We start from the raw sequence: 23326 nt of genomic DNA on the forward strand, positions 1-23326 counted from the left end.
AACAGCTCTGCAGTCAGTGTGGACAGATAAGTCGCATCACAGCTCCTTCTGACACAAGATGTTAGGCAATGTGAAATTGTTGGTTTCGCAAGATTTGACAAATAAAAGACCTGCATAGAAATCCCTATGTCCATATTTATCTGCGATATGTAAATAAAAAGACCTGTTGCCCTCCATATAGTCAATATGCACTGGCATCATCACTGACAGGCAGCTGCAAAACTCACTTTGCATCTAAATGTCTTCAGGTCTGAGGCTACGTTTAGACTGCACAAGTCGCTACATTTCAATTCCAATTTAAATGCATAGCACTGTTGGAGATGGCAGCGCGGGTCAGAGACAGGGAGACTGATGAACAGGAGGAGATGAGTCAAAACAGATGGAAGGACAACAGTTGCACCGGGGTCCTGCGAGGGGACCTTCGAACCGCACGAGAACAGCAGCATGTGTCATTCCGGGAAAGGAAGACAATCAATCCAGCACGGGCGTGAGCGCTACAGACGTGATCTTCATTATTAAATTGCGACGGGACATCAATTGTCTTGTCGCAGGGTTTGGGCTAGTGGATTGACCTTTGACCCCGTCAGGGTACAGGGGTCAAAGGGCACACACTCCACCTCCAGCGTGGCAAATGGGGTTCACTGCATTCCTTTTCACCGGGTCACACTGTCGTGCCAAATTACAAAGCACGTCCAGCGCCTAGCTAATTATCTTACAAGATTCCCTGAGGTTACCGTGACAACCAGATGGGTCGCAGACGGCAAGCGCCTGCACCGCCCGCATATGAAAGCAAACGGGAGGACGGGGAGAGAGAGAGAGAGAGATTCTCAATGTCAACATCTTGACATGCTCCATTTTTCACTGGGATTGAGAAAACAACACTTTCAGCGTTATAAATTGATGTCTTCGCCGATTTACCCAGATAAAGAGTCGTATTTTTTATGATCAGTGATTCAGCGAGAAGTCACCTTGGCTTTCTCAGCACACTTCAGACAAATTCATCACCATCTCTTTGCCCTACAAGCGATGATTCGCAGCTCATGCTAATATTTTAAATGGAAAAATAATGTCACAAAGCCAAATATAATGAGAGAAAACAATACATTTGTTCGTATGACAATTATTCAAATGCCATCTGGGGTGAGGCTACGCTTGGAAAAATACGCTGATTAATAAATGACATGCTTGCCGTTTAGGATATATTAAACGCAATAGTTCGCTCAAAAATAACAGTTCTGTCATTATTTTCTAACCCTCGTGTCATTCCAAGCCCATATGCTGTCATTTTGTTCTTTTTACTGCTTACCACAGAAAGTAAATAATCTTCAAAAAGATCATTTCCATCATAAATATGAGTTGCTGCACCTCAAGCTTTTGTGACGAACAGACTGAAATTTAAGTCAGTGTGTTTTTATAATCAAATACGACACTGTTTGGGAGCAATTAGATATCTCTCCTTTTCAAGCTGTGAATTTAATTTATGCAAGCAATTGGAATATCAAAAAAATATTTCACAGCATTTTCTTCTCATGTTCAGCAGAACAAAATAGCCAATTAAGGCAAGCAAGATGCAAAGTGAATATGAAAGTGAATGTTTTAATGCACATTTTATAAGTTCCAATCCATAATTTTTTATGCAGTATGTCATTAATCAAATAAAATAAGCCACCGTTTTAAAGTTCGATTTTGAATGATTTTTTAGGTTTTTTAAAATACAATTTAAAAGAACTGTTTTCTATTAGAATACATTTTAAAAATATAATTTATTCCTGTGATGCAAAGCTGATTTTTCAGCATCATTCCTCCAGTCTTCAGTGTCACATGATCCTTCAGAAATCATTCTAATACACTGATTTGTTGCTCAAGAAACATTTCTTATTATTAATGCTGAAAACCTTTGTGCTTCTGAATATCTTCGTGAATACCATGATTCATTTTTCAGAATTCTTTGAGACACAAAAAGTAGGGCTGGTAAGCGATTAAAATTTGTAATCTAATCGAATTACATGATGTGGTAATTAATCGCACATCAAATTTGGATAAATTACTCTGAAAAGATTAAAGTCATTGTTTTGCAAAGCATCAAACATAGATTACAAAAAGTAGGTTCAGCAAGAAATATTTTGTTTGATAAAATTTATTACATCTACTCTTTTGGACCATGTGAGTAAATTATGACAGAATTCTCTTTTTTGGTTGGGTGAACTATAACTTTAATAATTTATTTTCTTAAATTTATAAGTATTACTATGAAAATATTAAGTTATTTATTTAATGAAATGATACTCTAAATAATAAACTAAGACTGCCAGTAGGTGGTGGTAAATGTTTTAATGATTAAGTCATCGAGTAATTTATTCATTCGTTTGATTCGTTTAAATGGCTGATTCACTCAGGAGTGAAGTAAATGGATCTTTATGAATGGTTCAATGAATCATTAGGCTTGTTCGACTTGAAGCGGATCATCACCATCAAACCGATCGATCGGTGTCATCAAAGAACCGCAAGAGCTTATAGAGCAGATGACTCCTTGAGCTTTTGAATCGCTCTGGCTGTACTTTGATGTCATACACTGATCGGTGCAGCGCCACTTCAGACCCAACGCAACTATGGCCAATGGTTCAACTCGCCAAATGGTTCACCAAATTCGTTCAAAATGTGGATTAAGAAATTAAATGCTGGTGTGGGTTGCTCGGAGATTAACAGTTCTGATTTGTCTTTTTCTTCTGTTTTGCAAAATTGAGCATAACAGACAACATTGTGTCTAAAATAACACAATATTAACTTCTTAATGTTCTTAATCTAAACTGTTGTATAAGACGAGTATCACATTTGCCTCGTGTGATATTGCACGTAGCCTACAGCTTGTGTGATATTTATTAATTATGTGATGTAAATATGAAACGAAATTTCAAACGGCATTTTGCCCCATATCTTGAATTTTAGGGATATTCTCTAGGCTCCATCCCGCAGTAAGTTGTTGCTCTGCCTCATATTAGTCATCAATCAACTGTATGAAATGGCAGATGATCCACAAAGGTCTGGGATGGGTAAAGTGGGTTATTTTTCTAGATAATTAATTAATCTAATTTACCAGCCCAATAAAACTATTTAACAAAAGCATTAATTTGAAACATATATGTTTTGCAGTAATGTAAATGTATTAACTGTGACTTTTGTTCAATGTAATGAATTCTGGCTGAATGAAAGCATTAAATTCTTTCAAAAACAACAAAATTGTACTGACCCCAAACATTTGTACAGTAGTGTATATGAATGGAATCCAGGATATTTCTAAATGCCACTGGCTCTTGAGTCTCTAATAACCAAACATCATGACATTACATTGATATTTATGGTGTTTTTTTTAGTGCTTGACATTAGGGTGAATAAATAATAACACAATTATTTCTTGAAGAAATTCTGCCGATGCTAAAGCATGTCAACTTTAACCTTCAGATTAAGCCACTGCTGGAAAGAAAATCTAATTTTCCTGCATTAATATCCACTATTTATCATGTGTTCCTAAACTGAAGAACAGTTCATATGTGAAAGAGTTGTTGTCTTAGAAATAAAGCAAAGTGCTCTTACCGAAGTGTTCTGGCACTGGATGCAGGAGCTGTTAAAACGGACCGCGGGAATACGCTGGACTTTGCCCTGGATTTTAAAGACGCACTCATAGTTCTTCTGTCCTGACTGAGGCTGGGGCAAGTTCCGAGCTCGCAGCGTGATTGGCCGAACGATCCCCGCCGGTACCAGGATGTCGCTGCTAGGCAGAATCTGCGGGCAACCCTGAAAACGACAAAAAAGACAATACCTTATAATTCAGTCTTGGAGCCAAGCACAAACAATCCCGACTCATAAATATCATAACTGATTCCACTTTCATTCCAAAGATGACACTGATTCCAGTTTATTGAGCTCAAGGACGATAAATAGCGTCTATCGGGCTGAAACTTTGCCAACAAATGTGGTATTCGGTCTCACACAAATGCACCAAGAAAGGAAATCGAGGCCATTAGGGCGGGAATAACTTAAAATGTAGCAATCTGAGGATAAAAACCCTATTACACAGAACTTGAATCCATCTCCATTTTACGAAGCACGGGTTCTCTCGGCAGATCACACTGATGAAGCGGTAAATGAATATCTTCCTTAGTCCTGCGTGTCAAGTCACGCTAGAAGAGTCATTACAGTCTACTCTACCCATAACTGATTGCGGCATTCATCAAAGACACTCATATTGACGTGACTTCTGATCACACCGATGGAAAATGAGTCTCATATCCCGAGATAATCCAGGAGCAGGTCAGAAACGACGACACGGAGAGAAACAAGGTTCCTGTTTAGGCAAACCACATTAATTGATTGATGATTATCACTTATCAACGGATGTACAGAGGTGTTGGTTGCAAACCAGCTCTTCTCCTTCCAAGCTGTGCATCTGAGGCTATTCCGGACGATCTGTAATCTATTTAACACTGAACAATAATCAGGGTGGCAGTAAAAGCAATTTGCAGGCAGAGGAGACATAAATCAGAGCCACTAGCTGCTCAGCTCAGTGCCAGTCTGAGCCAAAAAAGCAACACACTTAACAATGATGCAACTATTTAACCCGGACCTCCATCAATCTGCACAGGTTTGCATAACAGCGTGACAATAAATCTCATTTTCATATTGGGTGTTTGTAAGGAAGGATTTACTCCCCGTGGAGGCACGAGGGGTGCACAGGTGGTGACTGCAGCAAGAGGAAGGATAGCATGCCTTCATACTGCAAAATGAGCACGATGAATCACCTTTAGTTCTGCCGAAGATGACAACAGTGAACTAATGATAAATTACTCCAGACGACTGGCCCGTAAACAAATACACCGTCCACGGGCATCAGAAGGCAACTCTGATAAGGCGAAACTAGGGATGGGTGAATTTAATAAGAAAACAAAGCTCGGTCACCGAAAAGGGTTTCAGCTGTTGCAATTGTCTGCAAAAATACTTTTTCCTGCTTCCCGGTATCTCTACTTCCTTAAGCCCCTTTCACACTGCCATTCCGGCAAATACACGGGTAAAGTGTTCCGGCAATTGTTCCCGTGTCGCTAGATTTTGCACTTTCACACTGCCAGTGATGACCCGGTATATGTGCGTGCTTTCACACACAACCCGTAAAGATCCCGTTACGACACGTGACATCAGGGCGTGACGTGTAATGTACGAGTCGAAAACGCTAGGCACGTTATACTTTCACTGAAGCAAGCGGAAAGTGAGGAACTAACTGATTTCTGCTTCATTACAGTTTGCACATATTTTTTCGTCGCGAACATTGATATTCTTTCAAAACAGCCGGTAAAAGAGTTGCACGATAACGTGCGTCATCACTTCAACACGGCATTAGATCTGGCTTTTATTCACACAGCGCTCTTCCCGGGTTGAACCCAGCAATGTTACTAGGTCCCTGACCCGGGTTCAATGCCGGAATCAATCCCGGACGTGTTTGCTTTCACACAGAAGGCGACCCTGCAATGTTCCGGCAATATGCCGGGTCCGACGTGCAGTGTGAAAGGGGCTTTAGTGTATAGTAAAATAAGTATTTTAAAACAATTTTATACAGTGCTGCATGTCTGAATGAGCAGAACACATGTAAAAATAAAAGATTTAAAAGTATACACCAGATGTGTGCTTTCTGGACACCTGGCTGGACTGTATTTCATGCCAAACACTTGCATAATAACAGAACATACTTTGACCAGCCAAAAAGTAAGTTCTTCATCAAATGTATGCAGTACGTTCTGTGACAATACACAACTTCAGATTCAGCTAAGGATGTGATGCTTCGAGCATCAAATAATACTTTGAACCGTCACTGAAAGCAAAAAAAGAAAAAGTAAATAAACTTTCTGATTATATTCAACAGTGCATCAATGAACGGGATTTAGAATTTAACTGAGAAAGACTTTTTAAATTATAACCCAATTACTAAATTAAATGAACAATAGCCAGACAGAATGATGACTGAATAACATAACATCGTAACGATAGACAGAACAACGTAACGACAAACACACAGACAGATGATAGACAGATGGATAACACACCGAGATAAAAGATGGACAGATAGATAGAACAAAAGATAGACAGAGAGAGAGAGACAGACAGACAGATAGATAGAACAAACGACAGATATAGATAACAGATGGACAGAACGACAGGCAGTTTCTGGCAGAAATTTGACAAAAACCGAGAGAACGAGACTGAATTACCAAATTTGCAGCACTGCTCCGAGTTCCTGCTGGAGTGGATTACACAACACTAAATCCTTTCTCTTACAAAGTTTCTAAGTACCTCCACGAGAGGCTGATTCAAGGTGATGAGAACGAGGGGGACAAATTACAACCCATGGAGGAGCGCTAACAGACTCCAGTCAGAGATATTTAGCACAGGTGAATCTGCTAATGGACTATAATGGGCTTTTCATCAAGTTTTTTGCCGTTTAGGATCGGGACGCAGCTGCTCCATTGTGTGCGTGCACTCAAGTTTTAGCACATGACATCATTAGTCTCATCCAAAACCACCATTAAGCTCTCCTGATAATTCCTCTGACCATAACTAATAAACGTAAACGTTGGATAAAAAGTCCATCCAACCATCATTAATATTACAATCAAAACTGTCCTTAAATATCACAATAGCTTGGCTGATTGTTGTCTGCTGTCAATTAGAAACCTCCACCATCTTTCCTCTTAACAAACCTGCTAACAACATCCATTGCTGTGTATATTCTGCTCAAATTGAAGGCAACTGCCCCCGAAGACATTTCCTTTCCCGTCCCTCTTAATGTCAGTTTGCTTGTTCTCATTAACAAGCTCCAATCACTACTTAATTATGAATTAAACAAGCCAGGAATGGACGGCTTGCTGAACGTGGCTCAAAGGTTACAGATAAGCAGAAGAGCTTGTTAACTAAGAGTGGTTAGGTAATGTCAGCGTTTAACAGTACATAACTCATCACGCCGGGAGCACTGCATGTTCTTCTGATTGGACGAGCCTTGTTTGAAGCCACAGCAATTGAATTCTATATTAACGTGCCATGTTGCCATGGCGGCATCTGTAAACAGCCTACGGTTAGGCTAATGAACTATATTACGCTCAGAAGAATTGTTTATCGAGGATAGGATTATTAATATGCTTCATTACTTATGGGACAGCCGTGTCTTTGCATCATGTTGTGGCTAAAACCCAATAGCTAGGCTGCAGGCATTATTTGCATGACCTTAAACAGATATGAACAACAGGATATGATGTCACACCTGCTGTTTGACAAATAAATGTGAACGGTATAATTAATAAATATGTGATACAAATAATAGATGTAAAAGAATAAAACATAATATCTTTAATCATAATATCATAATACTTTTCCAAGACACTACAAACAACGGACCTTGAGGTTTATAGGTTTCAATGCAAAAATAAAATAAAATAAAATAAAATACATTAAAAATAAAAAATTTTTTTTTAAAGCAAAACTATATACAAATTCTTAATTTACTTCGGAAAAAAACACACACATCTTAAATGTTGTTTTCCAAACAATACATCTTAAAGAATTAATAAATACATTTTTGTTCATAAACTTGCAAGCAGTCTTTTTCTTATTTTAAGGGTATATTTAGTAGTATTCTGCTAAGCTTTTTTTGTGTGTGTGCTTAAAACAAGAAATGTACAATCTTACACTGATTGTAAGGCTGGGCAAAAAAAAGTGTTTTTTTTTTTTTTTTAGGTCGAATCGATATCGATTCTCAAAAGCCACGAATCCATCTTTTCCAATATTTATTTTAGCACACATTTAAAACAAGATCTGATTAACGTGAATCTTATCATTACCCAACACATTATTTTATTGCCCACCCTGGTTTGACAAACCTGTGATGTGTAGTACAGCTCACACACATTTTTGCAATATTAAATTATATTAAAAACTAAATTAAAATAAATTAATAACTAAATACGTTGTGTGAATGCCATGGTTATTATAGTCAATGAAAACTTAAATTCAAATTAAAAACATTTCCATTGCTTGAAATAAAAATAAACATTAACTGAAATAAAATATTTGAAAAAGTTTTATTTCAGTTAGTTGCTTAATCAGCCTTTCTCAATTTAATTCAGTTTGAGTTCATGTACCAAAATAAAACTAAAATAAAAATGAATAAAAACTACATAGACTAAAATGACCCCCCCCCCGAAAACTACAAAAACAAAACAAAAATGTAACCAATTAAATGAATAAATATTAAAATTGAAGCTGATTTAAAATGTTGTTAAAGCCTATAATAGTATTTAAATGACATTAAAACAAATGCTGTTAAGTGCAACTTTAAAAATAGTAAACACTGTACCGCAAAGTCTCTCGTTGCCATATTCGTGCACTGCAAAAACGAAAAACAGTCCAATAAAAACACCCAGTGTTTGCATTCACACCAGCTTAAACGATGAAGTATCCCATTTGGCTTTCAAGTAAGGTTTGGTGTCTTCCTGTGTGACATCATAACGCCACCACCCATGTTTTTATGTATCTATGCGGCGGCGGTAACTGTATCCAGCCACCCGAGCAGCTGCTTGTTTCCCCAGTAGGGCTTTTCCCTCGCACTGATTAGCACCCCATTAGGAGAGGCCTGGCAGCTTACTGCCTGTTGACAGTCTCTCCATTAACCTTATTGTGCATATCCTGCTTATCACACAGCTAAGCACTTTTCTCCGTTGAAACATAAAAAGCCGGAGCGGCCGAGGGAGAGAAATTCATGTCACACATTTAGAAAATGCCCCCCCACCACACAAACATACGCAAACACACACACACACACACACAAAATGCACAAGGAATCATATTTTTTCAATGCAGGTCGGCTACAGGAAAAAACGAATTGTTGCTTACATATATAATTTCCAGAGCAGTCAGTTGCTCAGTCACTCACTCTGTTTTTCTCGTTTTTCCATTCCTTCTACTCTGTTAATCCCATTTTCAGTCTTCATAAGCCATAATCCATGAAATATGCTCCCTTCCCTCAGTGCCGAGAAAAATAAATTCAGTTTCCAGATCACTTGGGAGCTGTTCCAATTAAATGTTACATGATATTTTTGACCTTATTCTTCAGCTAAACCTGATTTTTTTTAATGGCCTGTATAATCTGAGTCGCGGCACGTGTCGAAGTTTCTAAAGCTTTGATTGGTTGATTAGAGCTGGACGATATTTTGAAGGTGCTTTATGAAGCCTGACTTGAAAGAACATACAAACAGCTACAAATTATAGTCGGTATAGAAATGTCAGTTCACTGCAGAGACTGAACTAATAATCAATCCGACAACACTGATGAAAGACATTTAACAATGGGATTTTGGATTTGGTCAAATAATACCATGATACATAAATATGGTTATTAGAAAGCATCATAATATCGGAATATGGTACATCAATCATCAAGTGTCAAACAATACAATGGTATTTTGGTCCAGCACAAATAAAGATGCTGAAAATAAACTAATTTTAAAAGACTTTGGAGAAAAAGAGCTGAATGCAGGCAGCTTATGTTCTTCTGTGTCAGCCGCTCCACAAGGACGCACTGTTTTCTTTCAAATCAAAGTGTAAATACACGTAGAAAACATATCTTTGTGTTTGTGTCTGACACAGAAGAGCGTAAGCTGGCTGCGTTCAGCTCATATTCTCCAAAATGACTCTACTTTTGAAGTGGAGGGAAACAGAGGAAACAATATTTTGAATAAAGTCGTTATTTTTGTTTAATTTGCATACAAAAATTATTCTTGTTGCTTCATAACGTTACAGTTGAACCGAAGATGGCATATGGTCTATTCTGACCATGTCTTTCAAACTCTTCTAAACCATGACGGTGTAATTACTTGGCAGTCAATGGAACAGTCACAAGCCTCCCGGTTTTCATCCAAAATATCTTAAATTGTGTTCCTAAGATGAACAAAGCTTTTATGGGTTTGGAACAACATGGGGGTAAGTGATTAATGACAAAAATTTCATTTTGGGGTGGAGTATCCATTTAATATCACCGCAATTGTCACGCGCTTCAGTACGAGTAGTAAACAAAAGCGCACATCTGCCCCAGGCATGCAGGATTCAAATTAAATAGCCTTTTTGTGGCTTAATATTTACAAATACACACAGACATTACATTTGAGAATTCTCCAATCCTTTGACAGCTCATTTTATTTGAACCGTCACCTGACGTTGTCTACTTGTTGCATTGATATCAAGATCCCAAAGGCTGCTATGATACTCAAGCCAAAATGTTAGTATTGATCCAACACTAACCATGCAAGACACAAAGAATAACCCTCCTCTTAAAGTACAAATGGAGCACTTGTTATCGCTACAGCTGAAAGACATTTCGTTTGGCACAAACAGCCAAAAACACAAAGAAAGCACAAGATCAGCTGCCTCGCTTCAGCTCTAAAAGACTCTTATCAGAAAATCTTCATGCAATCTCGATGTCAGCCTCGGCCATCTCTGTTTTAGCAGTAAAGTGTTTGCTAATCTAAAAAGATAGCTTATCGCCAATGGCTGGCATGAGAAGTGAGGACGAGGGCACTGTTTGCTGTGCATGGAGACTGAAGACGTGAGGGGCGTGGTGTAATGTCTGGCTGCTGACAGACGACCACCGTGTCACTTCCTGTGTGGCGACGCCGTCCGGCTCGAAGGACCACAGCAGCCAGAGCGCTTCCTGCTGAGCTAATGGCGTCTCTGTCACTCATCCCACAATTAATAACCTCTGCCCGCAGCTCATTAATGAAAGAGTCGCCCCACCGAGAAGAGAAGAGACGAGGAGGAGGAAGAAGAGAGTGAGAGTGTGAGAATGTGAAAGAAAAAGAAAGATTGCATTGTGGGAACAAGAAAACAGATTGAGAAGGGACAGAAGGAGAAGTGACACTTGGAGAACACTCACGGGGAGGCAGAGCATCAAAGTAAGGAGGAGGAAAAAACAAAAGGCTATGTCAGAGAAAATGAGGGGAGGGAGGCGCCGGGGTCCCGGTGGGAAAAAGGCCCATTTGAAAACGTGTGCGATCTCTCTGTGGTCATTAGTCTTGATGAATCGTGTCCCTGCAGTGCTGCTCTTTAAAGTTAAATACATACATAAGCTAATTAAGCTTCCTGTAATGATGAATGCTACAGAGGGAGAGCGAGATTACGGCTCACCAGCAGCGCTGTCAGTCAATGTCACTCTCACATCATGACACAGCAAATGCAAAACACTCAGTAACTACAACTTTCTTTAATATACATTCTGCTTGACAGATCAGTCATTCATGCACATTCATATATACATATAACAATATGTTTTATTACACATCAAAAATACCAGACTGTTAAGTAGATTTTTCTGTGCAAACTAGATGGCACAATGCCATATCTTTATGAATAATCTGACAGTTTAAAATCATAAACATTATAAGCCTCATAAATTAAAACTTTAAAATGTAACATTTCATATACATTTTTATAAAAAAAATATGAATGATATTTAAAATAACTATTTTATAACAAATTCATATTTAAAAATATAAAAAAAACATTTCAATTTTAATACAAAAATAATGAACCAATTTGTTCATATATATATGTAACATATGTATATTATATATACTATTATATAGCTATTTCACTTTTATTTTAGGCATTAAAAAATGCTATTATGATGTAGATATGTTTATATATATATATTTTTTTAAATCACAAATAATACCTTAAGTAACATTGTGTTAATTTTTTTAATAGAAAATTTGAAATTCTATTTAATCAATAATGTAATTAATGTAGACACACATAGATATAATTTTTTATGGTAAGAGCTTTCTCTCTCTCTCTCTCTCTCTCTCTCTCTATATATATAATATATTATTTCTATATTAAAAGTTCTCACAATTAAAGTTCTCACAATTAACATTTTTAATGTAGAAATAATATATTACATTTTTATATATTATTTATTTATTTCCCTTTTTTTATTTTTAGCCATACAATTTAAATACATAATCGTGTGCCACAGATAAGTGTATACAATTTATTATATTATATCATATTATATTATATAATCTCATAGTTCCTGTATTACATTACACACGATGTGTATGTTTTTTTTTATGTTTTTTTTTAAATATAATTAATAGCCTATTTATGACATAAATAGAACTACAATAAAAGATTACTACAAATTTAGGAACATTTAAAAAATGCAGTGCTGCAAGCTTTGGCAGCCAAAAAGAAAGAAATTTAGAGCGTCTTGCACCGATAAATCCACAGCCAAACAATTCCCTGCATCAGCTGTTTCAATGCCACACACACACACACACACACACACACACACACACACACACACACACACACACACACACACACACACATATACACACACTGCCAGAACTAACACTAGTCATAAAGTTTTATACTCCAAAACTCGCATCCAGCATCCTCAGAGAACCCCCATATTTACACAGACTCTTTCTCCCTTAAAAAAGACAGTTTTAGAGATCTTGCTTGACCCCCGAAACTCAAAAACACTTCCATCTTACCGACCACACAATAAGAGAGAAAGAGTTGAAAATGCATTTCTCAGTGCGGGCCGTAATTAGGTGTCCGTGGATCACCCGTTCCCAGAGGACACCTACCGTGAGCTTAACAAACACGCTGTAGCCTCATCAACACGGCAAAGCTGGCAAACAACCGCGCGTGATGTACAGATATAATGAAAAGATTATGAAGCATTTTAATACAACAGATCAAGAGAAAAAGACCCTTATTAGACCAGCAGCTGCATTCAGAACTGGTCCAATGCAGAAAGGACAAACTTACAGTCACTTTAATTGGCAATGTGAAGGTCAAACAATGTGTGTAAATGAAAAGACATCTGCAGTAAGAATGCCACTGACTTCAGTCACTGACTGCAGGTGTCATTTGTTTCAACTGGTAAATTCAGTTCATACTATTTCCAAATTTACTTCAAATTAATATTAGCTAGCTTGTTGGTTTTGTTACTGTTTAGTTGTTTATTAAGCCATTTTGCTTTATGAAAACAAATTATATGATCTAAAATAAGCAAATAAACTTAATAAATATAAAATCATCTTGTGAAACTGCAAAAACCAGAGCCACCAGACTCCGGAATAGTGTTTGAGAAGCAATCGAGCAGAGTACTTTTGCTATAGTAACTTCAAGGCACTTTTAGACTAGTCTAGTTACAGAAATGTTGGATTTTTCTTTTCTTTTATTAAATACATAAATAACGTAAAAAAAAAATCTGGGGTTGGTAAAATTTGTAGATGTCTCTTTAAAAGACATTAAGATTTGATAAAGGAGCACAGTAAAAAATGTAATCTTGTGAAATATTATTACAATTTAAAATAACAGTTTTCTATTTGAATACATTTCAATATGAATTGAATATTTTTTTATTTATTCCTGTGATGCAAAGCTGAATTTTCAGCATCACTACTCCAGTCTTCAGTGTCACATCATCCTTATGAAATCATTCTAATATGCTAATTTGAGGTTCAAGATTTTTTTTTTATTATTCTCACAGTTGAAAGAGTCGAGATGCTTAATATTTTTGTGAAAACCATGATACTGTACTTTTGAAATGACTGCATTTTTTGATGAACAGAAAGAATATTTTTAAGTCTTTATAGAATAATTTGAATGCATCCTTGCTATTAAATGTATTAATTTCTTAAATGAAAATAATAATACAATTCTTTCCTACCCTAAACTTTTGAAAATAGACTTTTCTTCTATTTTTAATGCACCACAAAAACCCCTATTACCATCAGAACAGAGTTTTTAATATAATTTGGGGCCGAGCTCACAGTGAAAGACTCCTAATCAACATGACTTTGGAGGACCCTCAAACAGATGTAGCAATACTCCTCTTGGAAAACACTGCAGTGGAGAGACACAGAGAGAAGCCGGCTGCTGTTCAGTGGATTAGGCCCAGGGCGCTGGAGTGCTGCTGGGAGCTGGAGAGACCCCGTCACACTCGCCCTGTTTACAGTGTGAAGAGTGTTTTTATGTCTGTGTTTTTGAAGCACCTCTCAAAGCCTGGGCCAAGGCACTGAGGCAGAGCTTACCCTGGGAGAAGATGCACTCCACTGAGCTGCTGTCTCTTACACACACACACACATTCCCGTCGGCTTAAGGGCCTGGATCACTGACTCACACACACACTGATCAGAGCAAAAGAACGCCTGTGTATTGTGAATGTAAAAATAAGCCAGTGTGGTAATCATTGAAAGAGCCCACATATGCTCTCGGCCCACGCCAACACAGATTTCGGCCCCCCAGCTAACTCTTCTTACGATAAATGACAGTGAGCTTGTTTCTTGGTTCATTCCAGCTTGAAAATCCTGAAAAGACAATGGGAATTCAATGTGTGATTCAAAAGTTGCTCTGTTCCAAACCCTAGTGAGTTTCTTACTATAATTATTCTGCCTGCTATTACACCTTGAAGCCAAAATCTAAGACGGCTTCACATACTGAACAAACTAATCACTGTATTTATACTACACACTGGCACAGAATTCAGCAGAAGTATGCAAACTGGCCAGTACATCAAAACATCAAGGTTTAGCTTAGTTGGCTGGCAAGGTCCAGTTAACCCATGGTTGGCAGATACTTTTAGGATGCAAAAAGTAAAAATTTGGTAAAAAAATAAATAAAAGTAAACATTTGTGGAACGCTTAAATGGTATGAATATTTTGTATGGCCTTAGATTTTATGCTATTTGTGTGGAGCACCAAAATAGAAAACAGATTAATAAAATGTGGATAAATGATAAACATTTATATAAATAAATTATTGTATAACAGAGATAGACAGACTGACAGACAGAACAACAGAACGATGGATGGATGATTGGATGGATGAATAGAAAGACAGATGATAGAACAATGGATGGATGTATGGATGGAATGACAGATGACAGAAGGATGGATGGAATGATAGACAAAAATCGATGGATTGAATTTTAGATGACAGAATGATGGATGGATGGATAGATGGATAATGACAGAAAGACAGATGATATAAGGATGGATGTAGAGATGAATGGATGGATGGATGAGAGAAGGATGGATGGATGGAATGATAGATAATAGAATGACTGATGGATGGATAGAATGAGAGATGATGGATGGACGGATGAATGGATGGACAACAGATGATAGAAGGAAGGATGGAATGATGAATGAATTAATGAATGGATGGATAGATGACAGATGGATAGATCGATGGATCGATAATAGAAGGATGGATAAATTGAATGACAGATGATATAAGGATGGATGGATGGATGGATGATAGAAGGATAGATGATGTATAGATAAATGGGTGATAGAAGGTTTGATGTATAGAATGATAGATGATAGAAGGATGAATGGAATAAGAGATGGAAGGATGGAGGGATGAATGCATAGAGAGACAGATGATATAAGGATGGATGTAGAGATGAATGGATGAGAGCAGGATGGATGGATGGAATGGTAGATAATAGAATGACTGATGGATGGATGAATGGATAGAATGAGAGATGATGGATGAATGAATGAATGAATGGATGGACAACACATGATAGAAGGATGGATGGATGGATGGATGGATGGCTGAATGAATGAATGAATGATAGATTGATGGGTGGATAATAGAAGGATGGATAAATAGAATGACAGATGATAGAAGGATGGATGAATGGATGATAGAATGATAGATATAAGGATGGATGGATGATAGAAGAATAGAAGATGGATAGATGAATGGGTGATATAAGGTTGGATGTATAGAATGACAGATGATAGAAGGATGTATGTATGGATGGATAGAATGACAGATGGATGGATGGATGGATTGAATAAGAGATGGAAGGATAGAGGGACGGATGCATAGAATAACAGATGTTAGAAGGATGGATGGATGACAGAATGATGGATAGATGGATGGACAGAGTGACAGACAAACAGACAGAATGATAGAAAGAACAACAGAACAACAGGAAGTCAGATGGACAAACAAGTAGACAGACAGAATCTAAAAAGTTCCTTTAAAAACAACTAATATGTAGGTAAATTGAATATTAAATTCATCCATCAACAGATAAAAGAACACTATTATGAATACACATTTCATGACTAGGTTTGTGTGTGTGTGTGGAGAGTTTATGATGAACATGTGAGTGACGAACGCTAGCATCTCTCTTCATGGACTCGCTCTCTGAACTGCTGTCCCCGCTCCACCAGCACTCTCCCCTCCAGTATCAACACTGGATGACTCACCACTTTTCGCTGACTAACTCTTTTCTTGAACGAGAGCGAGAGGGGGAGGAGTGATAAGAAGATTGTCAGGCCTGTTGCTGGAGGGGAAGACAGACACACCGAGAGAGATGGGCATATCTCAGCGCTGCTGGCTGCTTCTGATAAGCACTGATAAGGCATCTCTTTGATGTTCAGTTAAGTGTAAAATTAAAATGCGCCAAAAGCCGAGGGGCATGCGGCTCCCCCTTCTGCAACTGAAGACGGGGGGGATTTTCCTCTCTTCTCTTTGGCTCCTCCCACGTGCGCCTCTCTCTCTCAAATCAGCCAGGTGTTAATTGTATGGCTGTCTGTCCCGTCGTGCTTATATAATGTCCAAATCATATATCAAATCACTTTCAATTTTTCATCTGGCTATCATTAAGCCTCATTATCCACATCAGCTGATTACAGAGCCAATTAACCTTGTTTCTCTGAGCTGTGGCTGCGCTAGCGTGCATATAGTTAATAATTTCTCTAATTGAAAAACTGTAATGTCAGAATTATAGATATGAAAACACTTAGTTGCCTGGCAGCTGCAATGACGACATAAAAAGCGGCACTGGCCAAATGAAATATTAATACATCTGGAGACGCTTCTACAAGGTTCTAACCTGATTCGTCACATCTGACCAAACAGATTAAGCGCTTTATTGCAGAGTCGTATTCTACAATTTCATAGCATCTTAGTTTATCTTACAGATGAGTCCGAGAAGCACCATATTTCAGGCAATAATACAGAAAAGCCAATAAATATTTTCATGTTGTGGCCAATAAAAAAAAAAGTAACGACTGATTTTAAAATCTAGGACTTTGACAAAAAAAATTGAAAAAACTGCTGCAACTACTACTGCAAATTTTAAACACACAAAAAAAACTATTAGAAAAAAGTTTAAAACATTGAAAAAGTACATTTAGGCTTTGTAGGATTCACAGTATGAAAACGTATGAAAAATAGATTTTTAAAAAAAGAGAAAGTTAAAGGAATAAATAATAATAATAAATTCTGAAATAAACAAAATTCAAATGTCAATAAGCAATATATAGTGTCAATATTCCATTTATCCATTATAAATATTTATATCCATTTTTTTGTTGAAGAAAACATAAAAAAAAAATTTAACAAATAAAATGTGCAGCAAAAAAATAAAAATAATAAATAAAAATACAAAAATACAAAAAAATTGTAGTGGAGTGGACAAATGTTGACAGGCATGTGATATCTAAATTACTATGGAAATACACGCAGTTCTGATCGTTTTTTGTTGTTGTTTTTTAGGCCATGTATTATAGATTTGTAAAACTTGTCAGTTATCAGCTAGCTATAACATAGAAAGGCTTATGTCTTGTTGTTTCCAAAACTCATTGGGCCCAAAAAACTGGCCTGGATCATCCTTGATGTTGAGCTCTGTAAGTTTAAACGTACAGTATGGGATTTTTGGCCACCAGGGGTCACTCAATCAAAATAATAACATAAGACGTACTTTGATGACGTTGGGAAAGAGCGTAGGCTCATGGGAGTTGTTGCTCATTGGAACACACGCTCTGTTGCTCCATATCATTCCTCACTCATTCTAACTTAGTATTTTGAGAATCACGTCTTTTCGAACGAAGAGATATATGAATTATGAGACCCCTATCAAATCAATATTCCATCTAGCTAGTAGTAATATATGTTAAAAAAACACGGCCGCCTTTCGTTAATAATTATAATTACGTTATACTATGATTTCGAACAAGCTAGTGAACTGCATTTGAAGCTACTTTATCCAGCTAGATATAGAACAAATGTAGATTTACATTATACTATACATGAGAGCTAGTCCATCTGCGTTTTACACAAGACATCATCGTTTCACAAAATATACGGATAGATACAGTTAGCTGAATGGTTGCATACCTGTTTATCAGAATGCAAGCGAGTTCGGTATCTCTCTGTAGTTTCAGCTTGTCACGAAACTCTATCTTGGAAATGCAACTCCATTATTTACCCGTGTCTTGTTTCTTATCTTGTCCCAAAACCTTCTCGGGTCATTTATTTCACCCATACGTTTGCGCTCCACAGAACGTGCAGGCAAAGCATAATTATTAAGTTATTGATTGAGGTATAAATACGACAAAATAAATATTAAATATAATAGTCTCGATCGAGGCTAGCTACTACTTTTTCTTCTTTATCTCGTCTTTGCTTCTGTTCACCTTTGTATTTGGCAGTACCGCAGGAAGTTAGATAAACTAGAGGGGTCAAAGTTTATATGACACCATAGACGGGCGACAAAACGGAAATAAAGAAACGTGCCGTGTCTTCTAATTAAACTATAATTTTCTCCGGATTTGAAAGTTCATGGAAACTGTCGGGATAATGTAAGTACACAACTAAAAAAATATATATAACATAGATATAGTGATTTCTGCTATTTTTAAAGCAGAAAAATTACATATTGCGCCTTTAAAGGTGCCATTGCATGCATTGAATCGCATTGCAATATTTTAAACCGTTCTCTGATATCTACATAGAAGGTATGTGACTTAGGTAAGGACAAAAATTCTAAAGAAATAGTTTTACATGTCCATTTACAACCCTAGGTTTTGTCCCTAGAATGAAACTGTCTGTCATTACCTTATTTGGAAGGGTCATGAATAATAATGTTAAGATTTGCTCTGATTGGCTGTTTTACAGCGCGGCTCATTTCAGTAGCTCACACAGCAAACAGATCTCTACTGTCCGGCGTGAACGATGAAGAGATTAGGCATTCAACCTTAGAAGTTTGAGCCTGTATCAGATGAAGATTCACATTTTGAGAGATATTACAAGAATGATAAGCGTCCGTGGTGTGAACATGATCGCTGCGAGATGCTGCTGGAGTGAACGAGGCTTGAGAGAGAGTTGTGAGTGAGAACGTGAACTATATGTTGCCAGCTCCAGCAATTAAAAACATCTTTGGACTCGTCTTTTCCACTTTTTAACTCTATACAAAGTAAATAAAGTAGGACGTTGTGGTTTACGGTCAGGGATATCTTCATCTTAAACTGCAAAAGATCTGTTATTTTTAATTTGCAAAAGAACTATAATTGCAAAAGATTTGACAATTTCTGATTATTTTTATTTATTTATCATTTATGTTTTAATGGCAATATCTGGCAACACTGCACTGGCTGTGCAGGTCCTGCTTAATATATAGATATATATTGGCTATATATAACAATGATGGCATCAACACAGCATCATTTCCATAAACGTTCTGGGTCTACAGGGAACCGTAGTGTTACTGTAAATGCAGACTAGACCTTCGATTCACACTTGAATTCAAATCTGCATCTCGCCTCATCTAAAGCTACAGAGTTAGTAAGCTGGGCCACTTTGTTCCTGTCGATGTGGTTTTACTCTGTAATCATGATGCAAAGAAATGCAAGAGAGATATAATTAAAGCGACTGCGTCTGGTATCCAAGCAGCTGGAGAGTCACGTATGCTGTTTTCCCTTCACTCCTCGGTCATCGGGTGCACTGAAACTCCGACAACACAAAGAGGCAGCCGTAACTTCTCAACCTGAAGACAACGGCCTACAGCTCAGTCAAGTGTGCAATAATGTGCTCCGACGAGAAATGAAAAGCAAAGAAGAGAAAGAAATGGAGAAAAGGAGAGAAGAAAGAGGTGGAGGCGGGAATACAAGATGTAAATCTATTCACAGATTGGGCCAAATCTGTGCTTAGACTATTATTTTCCCTCACCGCAACAGAATCTTGGCTGGAAACATGACACCAAACCAGACATTAAACACTTGGGCCTATTTCAAACATCAGTAAGCACAAACAAAAGGCACCAACAAAAAAGTTGGACAAGTTATTTGGCCCGATACTCATTAGCACCTGAAATTCTGGAAGGAATTACACTGTAGACCCCCTGAAAACACTCGTACATCCATCACAGCGCAGCAGCGCCAAACGGACAATTACTAAATCAACAGGATGAAGCTGTGATTGACTCAAATCGGCTTTGTAGAATGGAAATAAAAATGACTGCATTAGATTCAGTTGTGCAGAAAATGAGTTTCATTTTGCAGAAGACGCAGTTTTCTAAATGGTTACTAGAGTTATCTGGACGGTTGCTTAAACGTTCAGGAGTAAAACCATGACGGCGGATATATCGATAACCAAATCTACCATTAAGTGTCTTGCAGCTTTGAACGAGAACAAATAAATAAAAATAAATAAAAATGAATGCCAACAGTACCAATAGCAAGATATCTTAAGAATTTTTTATTTTTAGTGCTCACTAGCGATGGTTTCCATCCAAGTTAAGAATTTTATTCATACGAGAAACTCGAATATTACAAAAACAATGTATTAATGAATGTGATTCACCAATTAATTAATTTCGTTAAATTGAATGCAACATTATAATAATATAACACATAAATATGATAATAAAACTATTAAAATTTGACAAAAAAAAAAAATAAACAGTGAATCCAAAAATATGTTCTCTTACAGATTAAATAAATAGTGTAAAAAAAAATATAAAAATGTGAAAAAAATTATAAAAACATAATTCTAATGAATAAAATAAACTAATAAAATTCCATTATAATTTATGCAAATGTTTTATTTACAAATAAAAAATGGTGCAAAAACTATTTATTGGTAAATTGGTCAAATAAAATAAACAAATCACATAAAGTAAGAATATATTCTTACCAAATAAAAAAGAAAATACTCCAAAACATGTTAATTGGTAAATGTGGATCGCTAATAAATATATTTATCACAATATATATATATATTTACATTAAAAAATAACAAAAAAATTTAAGAATATATTCTTACCAGATAAAAAAAATACTCCAAAACATATTAATTGGTAAATGTGGATCTCTAATAAATACATTTATCGCAATATAAATACATTTAATTTACATCAAAAAATTAATTTAAACAAATTTATTTGCATTTTGTAAAAATGTATTCTCATACATTGACACCTCAGAATCTGCTAAATAAATAAATGGATGGAAGCCCAGTTAATGTGGTGTCATTGCATGAACAGAAGAGGAGTCAAAACTCTTCCAGCTGCTGTGTGAAGGTGCCTCATAGTATTTTGGTTCTGCCTTCAATGCCCAATGTCCAGCAGATAATTTTTCTATTTGATCAAAAATACATAAATAAATAATAAAAAATTAAATGATTGCAAAGGCTTCAGAAAGGAACAGCACAGCATTAATTTACGTTATGAGAAATGTCCTCCGTTAATAACAGCTTGTGAAAAATCTCTTTTCAGTCGGAATGACATTTGCAACAATTCTTCCTCTTATCGTCCAGTGTAAACACATCTAGGGAAAATGCCTGGGCTCCAAATTTCCAGCAAGTGTCAAACGAGACGAACAATGAAGCGTGTGAGAAAGTTCCCAGTGTTTCACAGACCGGGAGTGAAAGAAGTGATTGTGTGATTGACACACACAGATGGACACTTGTGAGAGAAACACAGAGCAGGTCCAGAGGCCGCTGACCAGGTTGGGTCTGACACGGCCTGAGGGGTTGCTGGATGTCAACGGAATAGCTAATCCAAATCTGTCATTATTTACACACCCTTACGCTTGTTTCAAACCCGTATGTTTCTATTTACTCTTATGACACATACAAAATACCAGCATATGGCTTTGGAACAACATCATGAGGGTGAGTAAAGAACACCGTTTTCATTTTTGGAAGAACTATTGCTTTAAATTTGATGCGGACACATAAATGGTTTACTCACTTCCTGTTCCTCCAGGGAGCAGGGCACAAAAGCTTGCATACTCTGTTTAAAAGAATGCCAACCCTCTAGGGCACATCACAGCGCAGGAAACTGAGAACAGACGAGCCGTTCTGAACATCTGAATCTATCTTTCACTTGAGAAAGTGAAACAGTGAGTCATCTAAGCCACACTGAATCCCAAATGAACTCCTAATACATCTGAATCTGATTATGCCGCGTGGCACCGCTGCAGATCAAACCCTGGAGACTGGAAGGGTTTATACTGGGGACGCCGGTCAAGCGCTCGTTTAGCACCAACAAGTTGATTAGCAAAAAGATGATAAAGATTACTTACAAAAGGATTTTCAAATTTATGATAGGAGGAGAATGTGAAGAGCGACGAGAAACAGAGGTTTAAGTTTAGTCATTATTTCTATATTGCATTTTTTTTCTTCTTATTTTTAATTTAATCATAAAAATATGAGAAAGATTTTACAACAAAAATTTTCATATATATATACACATACATACATACATACATAAAAACATACATATATATTCACTTTTATTAATATAAGCATTATCTAGGGTACATATTTTTTTTACTTTTTTTATATTTCATTTGTTTTTACAATGTTTTTACCTTTTCATTGTTGGACTTTTTTTTAAACTACTTTTTGGGTTGTCGTTTTCAGCGCATTCTGACTATTTTTGCAAAGACATTTCTAGCATTATCTTCATATTTGATTAGGCAAAGTGACTTGATTTTTATTATGCGTTTGAGACCACAAAATAACTCCAATAAATAACTCCGTTGATGCGTTTCATTTACCAGAGGATTGTTTGGTTAGCTGGTCTGGTGTGGTTTCTTACCTCTGCGCTGCTCACTCGACCTTCCTGGAAAGAGCACTCGGCGACGTTATTAGTGCAGATGTGGCGATATTTACACCAGTTGCAGGGGAAAGGGCTGCTAACACACGACGAACACCTGCGGAGGAGCAAACCAAGAGAGAGATACATGAGAGGTCTGTTCTGAGTTCATCTGTGAACTCAGCCCAAGCTTTCCAAGAGTTCAGAGTTAAACCACAGTGTAACTGACTATTAAATCCACCCCAAAACTGGTTATGTTTAATAGTCTTGTTCCAAGTTTCCATAGCATATCTTACATAGTACAAAGTCATTTAATTCAGTGTTTTTTATGCAATAAAAACTGGCTTTGATGTAAAATAATAGTTTTTTTGCAAT

At 36.8% G+C, this 23326-nt stretch overlaps 1 protein-coding gene across 1 annotated transcript in view; it reads right to left on the reverse strand.

Annotated features, from left to right (window-relative positions):
- Positions 1 to 23326, reverse strand: part of plxna3 (plexin A3) — a 157109-nt gene that overhangs the window by 43444 nt on the left and 90339 nt on the right. The window contains exons 9-10 of the mRNA XM_052563751.1: positions 22955 to 23069; positions 3592 to 3792 (exon numbers count right to left, since the gene is read on the reverse strand). Coding sequence (XP_052419711.1) covers positions 3592 to 3792; positions 22955 to 23069 — 316 coding nt within the window. The remainder of the gene's footprint in view (positions 1 to 3591; positions 3793 to 22954; positions 23070 to 23326) is intronic.

This window comes from Carassius gibelio, chromosome B8, assembly GCF_023724105.1.
Source record: "Carassius gibelio isolate Cgi1373 ecotype wild population from Czech Republic chromosome B8, carGib1.2-hapl.c, whole genome shotgun sequence".
In the NCBI taxonomy this organism is placed as follows: Eukaryota; Metazoa; Chordata; class Actinopteri; order Cypriniformes; family Cyprinidae; genus Carassius; species Carassius gibelio.